The following is a 19,794-nucleotide window of genomic DNA, read 5'->3' on the forward strand; positions in this document are numbered from 1 at the left end:
TCCATCCGTTGCTTCTTGTCCTGCCTTCAGGCGCTTGGGAGAATAGCTTGACTGCCTCTTCTTTGGGGCAGCCCCTGAGATACTGGAAGGCTGCTAACATGTCCCCCCCTCGTCCTTCTTTTCATTAAACTATAGGGAAACTGCCCGGGCGAAAACTCCGGAGCGAAGGGCTCCCTGGGGCGGGTCCCCAGCTACCCCCTTTCCCTCGCGGGTCGCGCGGCCTCGCCTAAGCCGAGACGCCCAGGAGGTCGTGTGAAAGCTGCCCACCCGGGCCAGCCCCGCAATCCCGCTCCGCAGTTCGCCCTCCCCGCTTCTCCTTCTCTCCCCCCCACCCCCCGCCGCGGCTTTTGGCTGGCTGATTTTAAGGTTATTTTTTTTTTTTCTCCTCCCGCCGCGCTGCTCCTCTGATTAGCTCCCCCTGCAGCTGGCAGCGGGAAGACCGGAGCCGCAGGCTCACACCGGCGCTTCCCGTCCGGAACAGCCGAGGCTTCCTCCGCCTCTCTGCGCCTAGCAAGCCCCGGTGCCCTCGGAGTTGGAGGAGGGAGGGCGCGCGCCACTCCCGGGTCTCTGGAGCTCGTCGGGAAGACCGCAAACGTGACCCGCAGCTTTCCTTCCTTCCTTCCTGGAGCTGCCATCAGGCCTTCGCTGGGAAGTGGCAATTGCTCCGGGGCTCCTTTGCAGTCGGGCTGGGGGGGGGGGGGGAAACCACCGGTTTGGAGGTGGGAAAGGTGCGTCGTTCAAGTCAGGTGCCTCCTGACCTAGGTCAGCGTCCTTCTGCGCAGCAGCCTTCCCGCGTCCCGGAGCTGAGACGGGAGCCGAGAAAGGTAAGCCCTTTTCCTTGCCCTGAATGGGGTGGCCCGGGGGGGGGGCTGGGAAGGCACCTGAACCCGCCTTGCGTTGCGCAAGACTGGGGAAGGGGGCCACCGTTTGCCTGCAGGGAAAAAGGAAAGAGGGTTGGTTCCCCCCCCCCCATTCCCCACCAAGGCCATTTGGAGGGAATTAAAAATCATGGAAGATTCGCCCTCCTTCCTACCCAGTCCAATCCCTTCCAACAGCTCCCCAAGGCTAGAAAGAGAAGTTCAGAGTAAGTTGACTTGGAAGGGATGAGTGGCTGGATAAGATAGCTAGAAAAATTATTTCTCTGCCGTGTATGAAAAGCGTAGCCTGAATAAATTTTTTGCAACTAATCCTGTATTCTGTATGTGGTGTTCCGCCGTTTTGCCTTCCCTCTTCTGCCACTGTTGACTCTGTTGTCAGTTTTGTTTGCTGCGTAAGCTTAGCGTTGGCTGTGTAAATAGCGAGCAGCCATTCGGTGCTGTCTTGCGTGGCGAAGGCATCAACCAAGCAGTCCTGTTCTTTACGGTGTGGACAAGGGAAGGGAGTAGGGGTGGGCAGGGTGGAAATGGAACGAGGTGGTCTGTATGTTTGACAGCTGAAAAGGACATTTCTATAACGGAAGGGAGTAATCCTTAAGAGGTGGAGCAGATGAATCTTGGGCTCAAACCGAGAGAGTTTGCACTTGGAATAAATTGGACATCACGATTATAGCATGCCGTTTCCATAACTTAGGGGGACATGCTGGATTTTAGCTTGAGTTGCTAAGACTATACAGACTGGAACTAGATTTCCTGGGTCTGTAGAAGTTTTGCTGTTTACAAGGCAGTAGAAGGCATAAGGAGACAGCTGTGAAGACCCAGTTATTCATTCCTTCAACTGTTTTGCAAACCTTAGGTGCAATTAAATGCATTCATTCATTCATGAAATTCATTCCTCTGCCTTGTACTTACTCTTCAAACTGTTTTGTTTGTAAGGTGGGTGAACATGTAGAGAAAATCCTTATAGATGGCTAGCTAGTTAATACCCTAAGAATATATTCAAAAGATGCTTGAAACCAGGCTGATAGACAGAGACAAACACAATCTTCTGTATTTAAATACTTATACAAATACAATTTGCAAAAGTAACCATGCAAATTGTCATAGTTGCTTTTTATATGAGTCAACTGCCAAAAAGGCAACACAAGTTTTATGCTGTTGAAACATACTTAATAAATCACAGGCGTTCTGTATTGTTCAGACCCCAGTTAAGTAATAACCAAGTCTGGACAATATATTAAAGAAGGAATTGGCTGAAGTAGAATCAGATAAACAGGAAGGATCTGGGGAGAGAAATGAAAATGTTTAGGCATGAGAAGGGATAGGATAGCGCTTGCCAAATACCTGGAAGAATCTCACAAAGGGCAAAATCACAATGCAGTAGATTATCCATTGTCCTAGAGTGCAGAAAATGGAATTACATACTCGGTTTACAGGAGGGCAGGTTTCAGCTAAATGTGAGAAAAATATCCAATAATAATTCAACTATAGAATCAAACCTCCAGGAAGGTGGTGAGTTCCCTCCCTACAGACCACGACCTTTCTTTTCCCTTTCCTTTCCTTTCCTTTCCCTTTTCCCTTTTTCTTCCTCTTTTTACAAATAAGGCTTAACACATCTGGGATTTCTATTCAGCACTGAAATAACAAATGTTTGCTGGGGGATCTGCAGAACACCATACTGGGAAATTCTCTGCTAACTAGTCCAGTGCTAAGATAGTGTGAATCCCCCGTGGCAAACATCACCTTGACCTCTTTTCCGATGCTGATAAGTTGTTTTGCACCACCAACCTTTCAATCAATGCCAGCAGCTGACTCCTCAAGTGGTGGATTTCTAGATGATCTGGTGATCCACACAGGTAGAGATGACATTTCCTTATTCTCTACAATTTTAAGCACACACTTCCTAAATGTATCCTGACACTTAGGATAGGCCACTTGAAATACTTTGTTTGTTTTCTAAAACAGCTTTCGTTCTCTAGACTAGTGTTTCTCAATCTCAACAACCACGATATGTGGACTTCAAGCCCTAGAATTCCCCAGCCAACATGCTGGCTGGGGAATTCTGGGAGTTGAAGTCCACACATCGATGACCTCCAAGGTCCCTTCCAACTTTATTATTGTTATTATGGATCATCGCACAGTCAGCCAGATGTTCAGACTGGATTTGGCATTTTGTCTATCGAGTCCTTACCCAGGACCTGGGATAGTTGTTGTTGTTGTTGTTGTTATTATTATCTTGAATTTATTGAGGTTGAGAAACATTGCTCTAGGTATTTGCAGTGAGTAATTATTTTCTCTCTGCTTGCTGTGCCTATTCAGTATTTGGAAATTATCAGCATGTTCCAAGCTGGGTCCTTCCCCCTTCCTGAACTGTTTTAAAACGATGTTCTCTTCTTTTTCTTTCTTAAGAGTGTGTGTGTGTGTGTGTGTGTGTGTTTCTGGTTCTCTCTTCCCAGATTTTTCTGCAATTTGTCAGTGCAGCTTGTTTGCTGAAGAGGTCATGGGACTTGTCTAAAAGTGGAGCAATTTTCATGCTTTTGGGGGGAGTTTGGTTTTGATTAGATGTCACAAGTCCTGCTTTTCTTTCCAAACTCTTCTCGGTGGGTGGGAGTTTTCTGCCATCTGTGTTTTGCTGCCTGACTTTTTGAGCTACCCCTGCACTAGACCAAACTTCCTCCAGGTTTTAGAGTGCTTGTACCTTCCTTGTGAATGAACTTCAGCTTTACCTGAGAGAGTTTGCTTTGGGCTTCCATGTTGTCCTACGCTGAACTGGTTCCATACCTCTGGAATTTCTTGCCACTCAGAGAAAATATGAGCTTAGGTCAACTTTTCTCAGCATGTTCATCCAATGGATATCCAATAGATCGGTGGTTCTCAACCTGTGGGTCGGGACCCCATTTGGGGCCGAACGACCATTTCACGGGGGTCGCCAAACAACGCAGTCCGCCATTTCCCCCCCCCCCTTTTCCTTAGCTGTGCTACTCCCTTTTATTCTATTGGCTTTTGAAAGCCAATAGAATAGACTCTCTTGAATAGAGTCTAATCCTATTGGCTTTCAAAAGCCAATAGGAATTGTCCAGGCTGTCTCTGCCCTGCTGAGCCCGCCAAAAGTCCCATTCTGCAAACGGTGCTGCACCAGTTGAGTAGTCCTCGACTTATGACCGGTTGAGTAGTCCTCGACTTACGACCGGTTGGGGTCGTGGCATTAAAAAGGTTGAGAACTACTGCAATAGACATTCTAAAAGAGCACCTGATTGGGGAAAGAAATCTGTCCTGTGACTTCAGCAAGGCTAAACCCATTGATATTGTTAATGTCAGGATGATTGCTCTGACTTTCCCTCCCAAATACCTCTCTCAGGCTGTTTTGAATTGGCAACATACAGAAAGAAGCTTGTTTTTTTTTTCCCCAGATGAAGCCTCCGTGCACTATTGTTCCCATTGCCCAAGGATTCACATGAGCACTACAAATTGGCGGGGGGGGGGGAGAGAAACCTTTGGGTGGGGAATGGAAAAGTTTCCATGGAAAGTTCAAGGAAACAACCAACAAGAGTTGGCTGTGCCAGGTAATGAAATCCAGATCAGCCCCTTTTAAAAATGTCCTGTACCAGAAAGAAACTTCATTAGATTAGGAACGGGAAAAACAATAGGTGGTGGTATATTTACTGACATTTGCTGTTGAGTAATTCCCTCTGTTTGTAACCCCCAACACTAAGCGATTCTGGGAGAGTGGGGAATGAGCTTTTGATTCTCGGCTGGAGACACGGGGAACGTGGCAATCTGGCATGGAATTTGGCACAGGGATTTGGCATGGAGCGATACAATGCGTATCTGGCCAAAGTCCTTCCAAATAAAAATCTTCACAATATTAAAAAAAAAAGGCAAACTGTGTCAACACTGCTGTTCCTTCTCTCCCTTTCCCCCCTCCTTCTGAGCAAAGTTTGGTACAGTGGACAACCAAACTTGGAGTCATGCTGTGACCTTGACTTTGACTTATGAGACGGCTTGAGAGAAATAACCATACTTGGATTCACACATCATGCTAAGTCATGGTTTTGCGAATCTACCCCCAGGAGCGAGATTTACCCAGTACATAGGGAAATCCTTTGAATTCAATTCCTTTTAAGAAATGCTTATAAATGACAGATCCTTATATGCTTTCTCTTCTGCCATTGTCAGGACTGAAACTCTGTTGTAAGACAGTGTTTCTTGACCTTTTCTTCACCACAGACCCCCTTTAAATATCACAGACTATGATGAGGGACTCCCAGATTTAAATCATAGCATTTTTCAAGCCTTTGTGAACCTCCTATGGCAACATCACAGCCACACACACACCCTGCGGGTGTCCGCAGACTACAGGTTGAGAACCAATATTGTAAAATTTTCTTGCCTCGTTTGGCTAAAATGGATTTGGCAGAAACTGTAGCAACTCTTCTGGTGATGCTCCTGCTATCAAATAATTGTCTTTTATCTTCAATAGTTCGATGGCTTCCTCATGTCCCTCCACAGAGCGAGAGTAAATTGTGGTCAGCCCAAATAATCCCTATTTTTCTATACAGTAAAGGACTGCAGCTCCATGGTAGACGGTTTGGTGGTAACGATGCATTGATGGCAGTTTTCACATTCACCTCTGTTCAAAACAAAAGCAATTCACAGGTGCAGGCATTTGCCTGACTCTGAAGACCTTGCCCATGTTGGATGATATGAACCAGATGACACAAAAATCAAAACCCTACATATGTCTGAGAAAGAGACCTGAACCGTTTTTGCCATCAATTTAACTGAATCAAGGAAATAAGTCATGGAATATTCCTTTAGAATAGGCAACCTTGGCTCTTTTATGACTTGTGAGAGTTGAAGTCCACGAGTCATAAAAGAGCCAAGGTTGTCTACCCCATTCTAGGCCTTTTGTCCACTTTTTGTAAAATTTACAATTTTGATTAGATAGATAGATGGATGGATGGATGGATGGATGGATGGATATCAAATTTAGATGTTAGCCACCTTTCTTTAAGCCTCCTTATGAGAGCCAGTCTGATAAAGTACCAAACTACAAACCAGGAGATCACAAATTCAGTCTCCCCATAGGCACAAAACCAGTGAGTGACCTTGGGCCAGTCACTCATTCTCAGTCCTAGGAAGCAGGCAATGGCAAACCACTTCCAAAATGTTGCCAAGAAAATTGCAGGACTTGTCCAGGTAGTTGCTAGAAATCAAGGCTGACTTGAACACACACACACACACACACACACACACACACATTCAAAGACCATCCTTATACATTTACTTGTTCCAAAAAAATAGAAGCCAGCTTTTTGTGACAGTGACAGAAGTCAGAATGGGTAGGAAGCAAACTCAACCTTAGTACTATAAGTCTGTAGGTCTGAGAGAATTTTGAAGAGCTTTGAATCTTAGTTCACTACTCCTTCTATTGTTTGCTGCCTCAGATCACTTCCTTTTCAGTAGCAGCAGCTGAAAAGCCAGAGGAAAAAAGGTTAATTTGTACAGTAGACAAGACTCTTTTATCTCCTCTTAAGCAGGAACTTTTCATTCTGCTCCTGCATTGTTCTTTGTCTGCAATATGACATAATTAGTATCGGAAAAGTACAAAGGGCAATGAAAGAAGCAGTATATTCATTCTATCTTTATATTGTTTTGAATAATCCAGAGCCTTCGCCTCAGAATCATTCCCTTTAGTATAGGATCTTTGTTTACCTCCATTCTGTGGTTCAGCTTTTTCCATCTTAGAAGTCCAGATGCTTAAAAGGACCTCGGATCCTTTATTTTATTTTTTCTATCTTTATTTTATTTTTTCTGTCTTTATTTTATTTTTTCTATCTTTTTCTTTTTTCTTTTTTCCTATTTTTTTCCTATTTTTTTGTACTTATGTTTTTTCTATATATATATATATATATATTATTGTTAAGTATTTTATAATCTGTTTAATTAATGTATTTAGATTTATTCATGTTTTATATCTTTTTAAAGATTTTTTGAAGAAATTTTAATTAAGCCTATATTCAGCTCTGGGAAGGTCGGGGGAGGGAATGGGAGGGTTGGGGAGGTTTGGGGAAGGATTGTGTATTGTTTTGTAAAATTTTAAAAAAACTTTCAGTAAAAAAGATGTTAAGGAAAAAAAAAAAAGGACCTAGGATCCTGAGAGTTGAAATCCCAACAAAAGTCCCAACTGGGTAGATGGTTTAATCCAGGGGTCCCCAACCTGTGGGTCATGGTCCACTACTGGTCCGCCAACTGAGAAACACCTCTGATTTTAATCTATTTGGAGTCATTGGTCTCTTAAAAGAGGCATTTCAGCCTTTAGTCTCCAGATCACTGAACTGTGTGAATGTAATACTTCCTCACTCAACTTGAATTCAGGAGAGGAACGTGGCACCTAGAAGCTACCTTCCATATTTACACCGAGTTTAGTTATGTATTTTGGGTCTATAACTATGTATGGTTCCTAAACACAGACCCTTAGTTGTAGTTATAGTTGTATGTAGGACTGGTCCAAATGGTCTGGTTCAAACATTATTGTAAACCATATTATGGCTGGCTAATTTTTGACTTAGCAGTACGTTGAGCAATTCCAATGATTATGGTTTGTAAACTTCGCTTTAAAGCTTGGTGTGTTGAGTGGATGCAGAGAGTTGTGATCTATTCATTAAACCGTGGCAAAACAAACTGATGCAACCTAGTGAATGCATCAAACCTTTTTCCTTATTTTTCCAGCCTGTTCTTTGGCTTAAAAGTAGCTGAGAAAGCCGTCAGCTCTTCATTCACTTCTGCAAAGTTAGACTTTCTCAGTTTCAGAGGTGTGGGTATGACAGCCAATTTACAGTCATCTGCGCAATTTAAATCTCTAACAAAGGGTGGCATGAACAAGTTAAATAAATAAATAAATTGCAGCAATCCGTGGGTTTGGTATCCTCTCCCGCTTGCAAGTGAAGGTTCTGTTAAGACATGTTGCTTTTTTATTTGGTTTATAAATAATATATAGTCTTTTGCAGGGCTTTTTTTTTTTTTGTCATAGAACGCCCAGAACGGAGTTCCGCCACCTTTTGGGGATGGAACCTTGTAGGGTAGGCAAGGCGGGTTGTATGACGTGTGTGAGTTCCGGCACCTTTTCTTTTTTTGGGGGGGGGAAAAAGCACTGGTCTTTGGAGTGCTGTGCCCTGCCATCTTGTAATAGCATCTCCAGATCAGATTCCAAGCAGGTGGGTTTCCTTGCCTCGTGCCCCTTCCCTTGCGCCTTTCCTCCCTTCTTTTCCCTTCCCTTCAGCTTACTTACCCTCAGCCCATTTTTTTTTCCCTTGCTGACCTGCCTTCCTATTAAATGTGTTCCCTTAAGGGCGTGGAAGTGTTTGCATGTTGGCACACATAGGCACTTAAGATTCTCAGATGCCATTCATTAAATGAAGAACAGGAGCGTATTTAAAAATGGGGTTCCCAGCTATTATGGCAGTTTGCAAAGGAGGAAAGCACCCTAGTTCACTCTTTTTCTACATTGGGTTATTACCAAGGCCAGCTCTTCTGCTACCTGGGCTAATTGATGCCATCCCTTGTACTACCTGCCTTTTCAAAAAGAAACATGAAGCCCTAAGGCCAAGAAAAACGCTGCTGAACGAGGCCACGTAGTTTTCTTTCTACCCTGCTTAGAATTAAGAGTTCTGTTTTCCTTCCTCTACAATTAGCATCTGAAATTACCAGCGGATGACATCACTCGTCTGCAGCACTGATTCAGAATTTGCAGGGAAGCTGTCAATATCTACATGCTGTTGAATTATACATTCACAGTATTTTTCCCCCCCAGGGGCCAGGCTGGCTGGGGCTGCTGGGTACTGTAGTCTGGCCGTATCTGGAGGAGTGGCTGCTAGAGCCTCATGTCTGCTCTTAGAGACAGTAATGCCATTTCCCTGCCAAGAAAATGTGTAGTTATAAATCATGAATTATGCTTCTTTGGATTTAACTTCGTTTTTTTGTTTTTTTTTTAAAAAATCTCTTTCCTGTCGTGAGACTAAAGGAAATACTGCTCAAACTTTTCTGAGTTGAAAATCTTCCAAATTGTTCACGGTAGACATCGTTGCACGTCATTCATCACGCGCCTGGCAATTCTGGATGGTAAATGGGCGACAAAAAATGTCCTTCAGATACTGTGGCTATGTTTAAGCCCGCTTCAGATGTTTGCTGGCGCTGGATAATTATCAGAGTTCCTTAAAAGTGAGATGGGTGGCTTATAAATGGTAGATAAATAGATAGATAAATAGATGATAGATAGATAGATAGATAGATAGATAGATAGATAGATAGATAGATAGATAGATAGATGGAATTTATCCCCTAGAATCGGACATGACTGGACAGGGAAAACCTTTATCTTTTTTTAATGAAAATATTAAACATTACAGAATAGTGGTTCTGTTTAAATAGCACCTGGCAATGTAAAAATTGCCTGCTTTTAATTTAATCCAAACTTTTCCATGAAGGGTGACCATTTCATCTTCACTAGGTAACTTAGATGATATTAAACATGTGAAGACAGGCCAACAAAAGAAATGGGAGTTCCTGGATTTTATTACATTTTGGCCCCCAAATTTACTGTTTCACTTATACCGAATATTCTCTATTGGGCTATGGCCATAGGAATTACACAGGACAAGTGTAGGCACTTCATTTTCATAACGTTTAAGATTTCTGTGATAAACAGAGCAAAGTTAAAAGCTAAACCGTACAATGAACAATTAAGAGAACTGGATATGTCTAGTCTAATGAAGAGAAGGACTGGGGTGATAGGACAGCAGTTTTCCACTACTTGAGGGGCTGTCACAGAGAAGAAGGGGCTGACTTGCTCTCCAGAGCATCTGACAACAGGACAGGAATAGGTGAAAGATCATTAATGACAGATCCAACTTGGAACTAAGGAGAAAATTCCTGATGGTGAGAACAATTAATCAGTGGAAAAGTTTACTTCCGGAGGTTGGGGGTGCTCCATCAGTGGAGGTTTTCAAGAGCCATTTGTCTAGAATGGTACAGACTCTACTGCTCATACAGAGAGCTGGACTAGATGACCTCCAAGGTTCCTTTCAATCCTATTATTCTGTATTCTGTGTTCTTTTTCCCTCCATACAATATAGCAAGCAGCAACTTTTTGTGAAAATGTAGTTTAAAACGAGGAAACAGTAGGGGAAGAAAGCAGGATGAAAATAATGTTTAATTATGCTCAGTATTTTTTATTTCTAGGTGAAAAAAAAACATCTCAGAATCTAATTGGGATATTTTTTTTTAGCTTCTTTTTTTCTCCCTTCAAATGCCATATGCATATAGATTTTAATTTTCTCGTTCTATGAGTATCACATTTCTTCTGTGTTTTTACAAACGTTTATCAATGTACTAATAATAACATTTTTAATCTTGCCAAAGGATCAGGTTTGTGGCATCTTAGAATATAACATACTTAACTATGTTTTTAGCTTTTGAGTACTATAAAAGCTGGTTCTGTAATATATTTGCTGGTATTTCAAAGCTGTTCTAAAATCTTCCTTTTTGCTGTAGCTGATCGACATGCCTCTTTCCTCCTGGATTTCATGTAAATTATGGACTTATTTTGTTCAGCTGACCTGTTCTTCTAATAACAGCTTTCTCCAGAGATGGGGGGGGAGCCCTTTGAGTCTTTGAGTAATTCTAGGACCCTACAGACAATATGTCTGCACTCTTCAATCTAACTGGGGAGAACAAAATAATATATTCTATTTTGGGTCACATTACAAGAAAAATGTTAGGTTGGGAGGATAATTTTGTTTAAATACATGTCTTGCCTGGTGAAATTCTTTGCAAAACTGTTCAGCTGGGTTCACACGTTATTCTAAGGCTCTAAGCCACAGTGTGATTGGTGTGGTTTTGCCCTAGAATATTGTGCAGTACAGGTGGTCCTCTGCTTAGCGACCGTTCTGATGAACCTACTTTGGAATTACTTACAACCCAGATTTGAAATTACGATGGGTACCTCCTGCAGTCATGTGACTGAGTTTTGGGCATTTGGCAACTGGGCTGCATTTATTTAAAGTCATTTATCCCAGTCATGTGACTTCAGTTTATGACAGTTTTGCCAAAAATTGGAATTTACTTATGATAAATGATCACTGCAAAAAAAAAAGGTAATAAAATGTGACCGATCCAGTTTTACGACTGTCACAACTTACAACTGTGATGGGCAGGCTCTAATACATCGGACATTGAATAACTGTCAGTCAATCACTTACAGTTTCGTATGAGATCTATTGTGGCTTATGCAAAAATTAAGCCATAAATATACACAAACTCTTGCAAAATTTCTTTTAACTTCACACTGTTGTGAAGTGGTTTATTTGATATTGATTTCAGCATGGTGGGCCCACACACTTGGGATTTACTCACAAAGCATGGTTAAGGATTTACTCACAAAGCCTGCTTAGTGCCGTGTGTAAACCTGGTTCCATCTGAGGCACTACTGTAATCTCATAGGTGTAAGCATTTAGATTTCTGGCAGACTCTGATTGAACTAAAGCAGTGCTGTTCAACCTTGGCAACTTCAAGACTTGTGGACTTCAACTTCCAGTATAGGAAATTGTGCATGGCTGGTTAGGAAATTCTGGGAGTTGAAGTCCGCAAGTCTTAAAGTTGCCAAGGTGGACACCTCTGAACTAAAGAATAGGACTACAGACTGCTCATTTCAGTTACAGCAAATTGCTTGATGAAAAGGATGGATATCCATACTGATATCCACATTTCATCAGACTTCTTCTGTTTGTTGCGTGGCTAACTCTGTTGTCGATAGGAACAAGAGCGAATCCTTGCTTGGGTGTTCTACCAGCAAAGTCCACCAGGACAAATCAGATTGATCTCTAGCCTTGTGTTGGAACTGCAGAAACCAGACAAGTCATCACAACAGAAGTAAATCAAGTGTCATATGTTCAATATGCAAAAACCCAGTCTGTGAGGGGTCCTTGGTCCTCTGCGAGCTTGGCTGTTTTCTTGCAGACATCTCATTATCCAAACTAGTAACATCATCAGTGCTTCTGATCACTGAGCATTGATGGTGTCACCTAGTTTGGGTAATGAAATGTCTGCAAGAAAACAAGCAAGCCCAGAGAGCCCCAAGGACCCTTCATTTCAATCCTGAGCTACAACTTTTCTCCTTTATTGGAACCCAGTCTGCGTTGTAGCCTGTAGTTTCACAAAGACAAGCTTTTTCCGGATACAGGAATGTTGAGTTACCCTGAATTATTTTCTTTTAAATGCAGAGTTCTGCTGCGTATATCCTAGGCAGGGTACGTGCTACATTTCCACCAAATCTGGCACTGAGTTGTGTCCTTTAGCTTTCGGGGAATCTTGACTTGATTATTTTAAATTTTGAAACATTTATTTGCAACCGTAGGATTTAGCAAAATTCTTATAAAATTGCAGCACATGGGTGTGATTTAAAAGAGGAACAAAGATTAATTTTTTTATGGAGAACCTCCAATTGATTCTCAAAACCCCAGAATATTTTCTGATTTATAACGGTCAGAGTCCTACATACTTAGCAATTTTAATTCTTTGTTGTTTCCAAATGGCAGTTAGAGCCATTTTAAAAGGTCTTTGATCCACAGCTGCAGGGAGGAGAGGGGAAAGAGTACATGTGGGTCTATGAGGTTGTTTTTTTTTTATGCTGTCTTAAAAATAAATAAACATTGAACAAAGAACATGTTTGCAGCAAAGGCTTAATTGCTATGAAGCTCCTAATTAGTCCATCCTCTTTCTGCAATATTATATTACTGGGTTCTACCCAGAACAGGTTAAATTAGAAGCTGCATAATGGACAGTTCTCAGTTTGCAACGACAATTTATGTTGCTAAGCAAGGTGGTGGTTAAATACGTTGCACCTAATTGTATTACCTTTTTGAACTTGGTTGTTAAATGAATTATGTGGTTAAGCCAGTCCAGGTTGCCCCATTGACTTTCCTTATCAGGAGCCAGATGGGAAGTTCGCAAATGGCGATCACGTAACACCAGGATGCTGCAACCGTTGTACACCGTTGTAACTTCAATCAATTGCTAAACTTAGGGTTGTAAATTGAGGATGACCTGTATACTGAATCAGACACAAATCTGTCTAATCTGCTACAGGAAGTCTCCGACTTACGAGCACTATGGAGCCCAACATTTCTGTTGTTAAGTGAGACATTTGTTAAGTGAATTTTGCCCCCGTTTACAACCTTTCTTGTCTGCAGTTGGTAAGTTAGTAACCTGGCTGTGGAGTGAATCGGGCTTCCCCATTGACTTGTCAGAAGGTCACAAAAGGAGGACCTTTGCAGGACATTGCGACCGTCATAAATATGAACCAGTTGCCAAGCATCTGAATTTTGACCATGAGAGCATGGGGGAATGCTGCAAGGGTCGTAAGTGTGAAAAACGGTCATAAGTCACCCTTTCCAGTACCGTTGTAACTTTGAATGGTCAGTAAATGAACTGTTGTAAGTCGAGGATTACCTGTATTGTCTGGAGCCAACCTTCCTTAGTTTTGTTCTCTTGTTTCAGCCTATAGCTAGCGCCGGGCCTGGGGTTTCTCAGTCCTACTTGGAAATGCTGCAGATTGAATCTTCTTCTTCTTCTTCTTTTCTTCTTCTTCTTCTTCTTCTTCTTCTTCTTCTTCTTCTTCTTCTTCTTCTTCTTCTTCTTCTTCTTCCTCTTCCTCTTCCTCTTCCTCTTCCTCTCCTCCTCCTCCTCCTCCTCCTCCTCCTCCTCCTCCTCCTCCTCCTCCTCCTCCTCCTCCTCCTCCTCCTCCTTCTTCTTCTTCTGCCATATCCATTATCGGACGTTGACGATCATGTTGGTGATCCTGTTTTTATCAGCAGCCGCACGAAAAAGTGCTGCTGAGTTTTGTCCAAACCAGTCCCTTAGATTTTGAAGCCACAATGTTTTTTCTCCTGCCTGGACCTCGTTTGCCTTCAATCTTTCCCTGGAGGATTAAACGGAGTATGCCGTGTTTTTCTGGGTCTCGCATCACATGTCCGAAATATTCTAGCTTGCATTTTTTAATTGTTTTGGTGATTTCCTTGGGCTTTCCCAGGCGGCTATCCCCTCCTCATTTCTGATTTTGTCAACCCAGCTTATACGCAACAGCCGTCTGTCGATCCACATTTCAAATGCTTCTAGTCTCTTCAGGTGGCCTTCTGTCAGAGACCAACGCTCTACTCCACAGAGCAGAATGAATCTGTTAAGTTCCAATCCAGCAGCCATGAATTGTACCACCAAAGTACCACCCCTCCATTTCCTGCCTCTGCTTCTGCCCACGTCAAGCTTTTAGCTCTGCAAGATGCCTGTCTCCCACTCGTAAACTTTGGCTTCCTCCGGTCCTGCCGTGCCAATTTTCTTTACACCCTCGCAAGAATCTGGGCATGCACTCCAGCAAACTGTAGCGTGTTGTTTGGGGCTGAATGATTTGCATAGTCACTGTTGCAACAAAAGTCAGTTCCCCACTTCCCTCCTGGATGTGCTGGCAGACTGAACAAGACACTGACCTTGCTCTGGGCACGGGACCAACAGGAGAAAGGCAGCTTTGTTTGCCCAGTGCCCAGCAGTGTCAGAAACCGAGAATAGCCGAGATGCCCTGCTCCAGTAAGTCCCTGGACCAGAGAGAACCAAAGCTTTGCAAAGAATATCGTGTGCGTGGTGGCTGTTCCTCCTGCGGCTCAAACCAGCCCTTACCTGGGACATCTTTTGTTTGCACTTTCCATTTGAGGTGAGATGGGTGGCGATTAGGAAAGGACCTTATGGGGAGTGGTCTGATCCCATCTTTATGCGTGCTGCGTGTATTTCTTTTGAAGCTAACCATGGTGAACGATTTAACCCAATTTTTTTCTTTCTTTGGAAGGCAAGCTGAGCTGTCAACTAATCGCTGCTCACAGAGTGCATTAAGCTACATGAGGTTGGCTAATTGGTGTTTCATTATGTCAGTCCTCTTGAAAAGCACAGTTCAGCAAAGATTTTGGCAAGGGTGACTAACGCACAGGTTCCTAATAGTAACGATTCATTATTGTGATGTGCTGGAAAGTTGGCTAGCAACTGACGGGTAATTACATGAAACAGAGGAAGGAAGAGATTGTCCAGCTTTCGTGCTCTGAAGACCGTCCTTGAGTGTCAAAAAAAAAAAAAACCAAAACAGAACAGGGATAGGATTCTTGATATCCTTTGATATTCTTGAGGACTAGGGGTGATATCATAGCGGTCTTCCAGTACTTGACGGGCTGTCACAGAGAAGAGGGGGTTGACCTGTTCTCCAAAGCACCAAAGCAGGACGAGAAGTAACGGGTGAGAGATCATTAAAGAGAGATCCAACCTAAAAATAAGAAGAAATTTCCTGACAACGAGAACAATTAATCAATGGAGCGGCTTGCCTCCAGAAATTGTGAGGGCTGTATCCCTGGAAGTTTTCAAGAAGAGACTGCACAGCTATTTGTCCTGAATGGTATAAGATTTCCTGCTTGAGCAGACTGGATGACCTTCAAGGTCCCTTCCAACTCTGTTATTCTGTCTTCTATATTTGCTAAGTGAACATCCTCACGTACAATGGGTTTCTGATGGGAGATCTTTTATAGTTAGGGAGGAGGATGTGCTGACTCGAGAATGCAGAAAGTGTGGTCTCCTGATGTAGGTCAAAGCCCTTTTCATACAACAGGTTCATTCTCTGTTTACTCAGGAGACACAACCCTCAGCTGATCCTCCTGTTCAAGGTGGAAGACTTGCACCGAACAAGTTTTGATGGTGGTTGACAACTCCGGATCTGGCATGCTCCGTTCCCCAAATGTGAGTTTCTGTGCTTAAACTTGCCATAGTATTATTAGTATTCATATTGTGTAATGCAGTGATTCTCAACCTTTTTAATGCTGCGACCCCCAACCGGTTGTAAGTCGAGGACTACTCAACCGGTCGTAAGTCGAGGACTACTCAACTGGTGCAGCACCATTTGCAGAATGGGACTTTTGGCGGGCTCAGCAGGGCAGAGACAGCCTGGGCAATTCCTATTGGCTTTTGAAAGCCAATAGAATTAGACTCGATTCAAGAGAGTCTATTCTATTGGCTTTCAAAAGCCAATAGAATAAAAGGGAGTAGCACAGCTAAGGAAAAGGGGGAAAAAATGGCGGACTGCATTGTTTGGCGACCCCCGTGAAATGGTCGTTCGACCCCAAATGGGGTCCCGACCCACAGGTTGAGAACTACTGGTGTAATGCATAGTGATCCTTAAAAATAACAGGAAATCTGTTCTGAGCTGAGGTCAAGGATGTGGACTAGAGATCCCAGAGGAGCCATCGAGGCTTCTGATAAATAATGGAACTGCTATAATCCAGCACTGGCCCTTCGAGATAGGCATGTCCAGAATCAAAAGTAGTTACTCCCGTCTCAGCTTCCCACGGAAGGAATCATGATGTTTGGGATGGTTTGATCTCCAAAACAAAGGCGTGGGCAGGTTGGAAGCCCTACTACTGCTTGTTCATGATTTCCAGGGAGAGCCTGTGAAATAGGAACTAATGATCAACAGACAATGATTTCTCTGCCTGCAGGAAATTCCAGTTAGAAACTGGGGCATTCCCAGCCAAAAGGTCAAGAGCAGAGGGTGGGAAAGTCCTTCTAGTTATAACCAGGAGATCTAGATCTAGATCTAGAATGATGGCAGAGAATACTGGGATACAAAACAAAACAAAACCTGGACATCAACATTTTGCAGATCAAAGGCTTGAACACCTTTCTTTCCTCCCCACCCTCTGCAGGATTTGCCATATGCCGAGCAGCATTTTCATGGTGGTGGAGAACATCCTTCACCTGTCTCAAGAGGATCCAGTTACACGTCTCCTCCACATCACTCAAGAGCCGGAGTCTCTGCAGAAGCTCTGGGTCTTAGGCGGGATGACTTTTTCCTATCACACCTCGAGAAGAGCCCAACTATCCATAGTGGGAGTCTCGCCTCCCCTCGGGCCACATCCACTCCGCAGAGTAAACGGAACCCCACCTATTATAGAGTGAGTGTGCCTTCCTTGAGCCAAGCTGATGGGAAGACTGGGGTCTGATGAGTTACTTGTGAAGATAGCTTGTTCTCCAAGAAGGTCAGGCCCTCAACAGCCCAGCATTCATGCCCAGGTGTTCCAAACCAGCTGTGACAATGTCAGAACGATGGTGCATGTCATCTTACCCATTGCCATGCTCTATGTAATAATGTTGTAAAGCCTGATTGCAAGTGGATAAATCACACCGTCTGTGTGATTGTCATCACATACATTTTGTCATCTCCCCATTTCCTCCCAGTAACTGACTGGTTTTATTTGTTTAACTCAGGGATCTTCAAACTTGGCCCTTTTATGATGTGTGGACTTCGGAATTCTGGGAGTTGAAGTCCACACGTCATAAAATGGCCAAGTTTGAAGACCCCTGCCGTAGACTTTCAAGAGCTCAGTGCGACCTTGGGCCTCAATTTTAGGAAGAATTACTAAAAAATTTACACTGGTAAATTGGAATTAAAGTCTTGTTGTTCTGAAAGAACAAAGAACAAACAATGGAATAAATGTTCCCTCTCGCAAGATGATAAGAATAAAAGCATTTTACCCATCTTCAGCTGGAGGAACTTCCCTCGTGTAAAAAGGTATATACAATATAGGCAGAAGGCGTGCCTCAGATTGTGATTAGTAATGTTCCTGTGATGCACAATTGAGCAACGGCAAATATGTTCCCCTTTTGACAACGGAGAGGTTTTTGAAAGAGAGCAGAAGTTGGCTTACTCATGGATGATCCTCTTTTCTATCTGTCCTGTATAAAGATCCCTGTGATTCGCAACTGTGGGTCTAACACCCTCAATTTTGAATTCCACGATACCTCTCCCCGCCGAGTGTACAACGGGATATCCCAGCCATGGAAAACAACTCAGCAGAGTTCAGGTAACTCCGGCCAAGAATGGAAATGATAATAGATTTCCTTGGCAAGCAGCACAGAACACTTTGTAGTCCTTGCTGCCTTATCTTCCTGTTATCCGTTTGTGTTTGATCTTTTAAGTTTAAATGCAACTAGACCCACTTCTAAAGCTTCAGCTAGCTTTGTGGTCCTCTGTTGGAGGAAGAGCTGAGAGCCTTTGATTGTGCTTTTTGACAGGAGACCCTTGAGTAAAAGACAGTGTTTAAATTCAGCAGCACGTCTATAGCCAACACTTCCATTCTCTCTCTGTCATCCCTGCTTCCCTTTTAGGGAGTCATTAGATGGGATAAACTCAATTTCATTGAGGGCCACATCAGCATTGCGATTGCCCTCGGGGGGGGGGGCGGGTGTGTGTGGCCATGGTGGGTGTAGCTTACTAAGTGGGCGTGGATGGAGTGGGTATGGCCTACTGGGTGGGCGTGGATGGAGTGGGTGTGACCTACTGGGTCGGTGTGGCCAGCTCTACTTAATTCGTGTCAAGGTTGCCTGTGGGGGCCTGGGCAGGAATGGGACAGATCTGAAGGTCTCTGGCAGAAGGGGGTGGGACCAGGGCAGAGCCCATCAAGCCAGATATGTGAAGTAGGCAAGGGCCATTTGCTGGCCACTTCCAGGCAATGGTGCATTTCTTCATTCCTCACAAAGGGTGACCCCTCCCCAGCATGCACCCAGGGACAGGGCCGACGCAGCAGGGGCTGGTCCCTCGCTGTTTCTAGATGGCCTTGTGGAGCTAAGACTGAATGCGTTTCAGCCTAGATGGCCACCACAAAATTGTACATTGGCCCCCGGCCGGCCTGGGCCAGGGCCAAGGCAGAGGGGGCCGTTCCCTCACTGTTTCCAGGGCCACATGAAACCACTTTGCGGGCCACATCCAGCCCCCGGGGCTTGTGTTTGACATGTCTGTTCTAAAGGTAGCATTAGGAGAGTCAGTGGAGACAGGAATAGGACATGATGCTCTGTTAGATCTTCCTCTCATTATGATCTGACTGTGTCTCTCGGCAGCGAATAATTGGTACCCAACTTGGCCTGCTAAAGAAATTAGACCACTGAGAACTGAAGCGGCTCCTTCTCCTTACTTGGCTAATTCAGTCAATCACCCAACTGCGAATGGCGTAGCACAACCGGGCTGGTCAGCGACCTGGACGAAAGATGGCAAAAGGAAGGAGAAGCGCTGGGTGAAGTACGATGGGATCGGGCCAGTGGATGAGTCTGGGATGCCTCTTGCTTCTCGATCGGTGAGTCCTCAGAGTAATTGTAAGCAGGATGGAGGAGTCCACTTTTCAGTCTCCTTCTTCTCTGGAAGAGAGCATTATGGAGCTCGGGGTTGAACTGTTCATCATGTAAATCAGTGGTTCTCAACCTTTTTAATGTCGCGACCCCCAACCGGTCGTAAGTCGAGGACTACTCAACTGGTGCAGCACCGTTTGCAGAATGGGACTTTTGGCGGGCTCAGCAGGGCAGAGACAGCCTGGACAATTCCTATTGTCTTTTGAAAGCCACTAGAATTAGACTCTATTCAAGAGAGTCTATTCTATTGGCTTTCAAAAGCCAATAGAATAAAAGGGAGTAGCACAGCTAAGGAAAAGGGGAAAAGAAAATGGCGGACTGCGTTGTTTGGCGACCCCCGTGAAATGGTCGTTCGACCCCAAATGGGGTCCCGACCCACAGGGTGAGAACCACTGATGTAAATTCATAGCGGGGTCTAAGACAATTCGCCAGGGCCAACTCATCATGGCCAACTCGCCATGGCCAACACACTGCAGGACAATTCGCTGTGGGACAAGAGTTACACTAATGTCAAAGAAATGGTGAAGTGGAATAACTCAAGAAAGGATGCAAAAGGAGGGACAGAATGAAAAGTGAATGACAAAAAAAATTAAAATTATTTATATTGAATAATTAAATTGAATTGTTAAATTGTCCTGGGTTGAGTTAGCCACAGTGA

The 19,794-nt window shown here is 43.8% G+C and overlaps 1 protein-coding gene across 5 annotated transcripts in view; it reads left to right on the forward strand.

Annotated features, from left to right (window-relative positions):
• Positions 1-426: 426 nt before the first annotated feature.
• SORBS3 (sorbin and SH3 domain containing 3) overlaps positions 427-19,794 on the forward strand; it is a 48,646-nt gene continuing 29,278 nt past the window's right edge. For 2 of the 5 annotated variants that reach the window (XM_039354279.1, XM_039354284.1), the window contains exons 1-5: positions 428-824; positions 15,592-15,698; positions 16,661-16,909; positions 17,701-17,818; positions 18,852-19,084. In XM_039354279.1, coding sequence (XP_039210213.1) covers positions 15,654-15,698; positions 16,661-16,909; positions 17,701-17,818; positions 18,852-19,084 — 645 coding nt within the window. In that variant the 5' untranslated portion in view covers positions 428-824; positions 15,592-15,653. Of the gene's footprint in view, positions 825-13,737; positions 14,635-15,591; positions 15,699-16,660; positions 16,910-17,700; positions 17,819-18,851; positions 19,085-19,794 lie in introns of those variants that run through there. The other 3 variants (XM_039354281.1, XM_039354283.1, XM_039354280.1) reach the window with 3 other exon arrangements.

This window comes from Crotalus tigris, unplaced genomic scaffold (genome assembly GCF_016545835.1).
Source record: "Crotalus tigris isolate CLP2741 ecotype Arizona unplaced genomic scaffold, ASM1654583v1 scf7180000018549.3470463, whole genome shotgun sequence".
NCBI classification, from domain to species: Eukaryota; Metazoa; Chordata; class Lepidosauria; order Squamata; family Viperidae; genus Crotalus; species Crotalus tigris.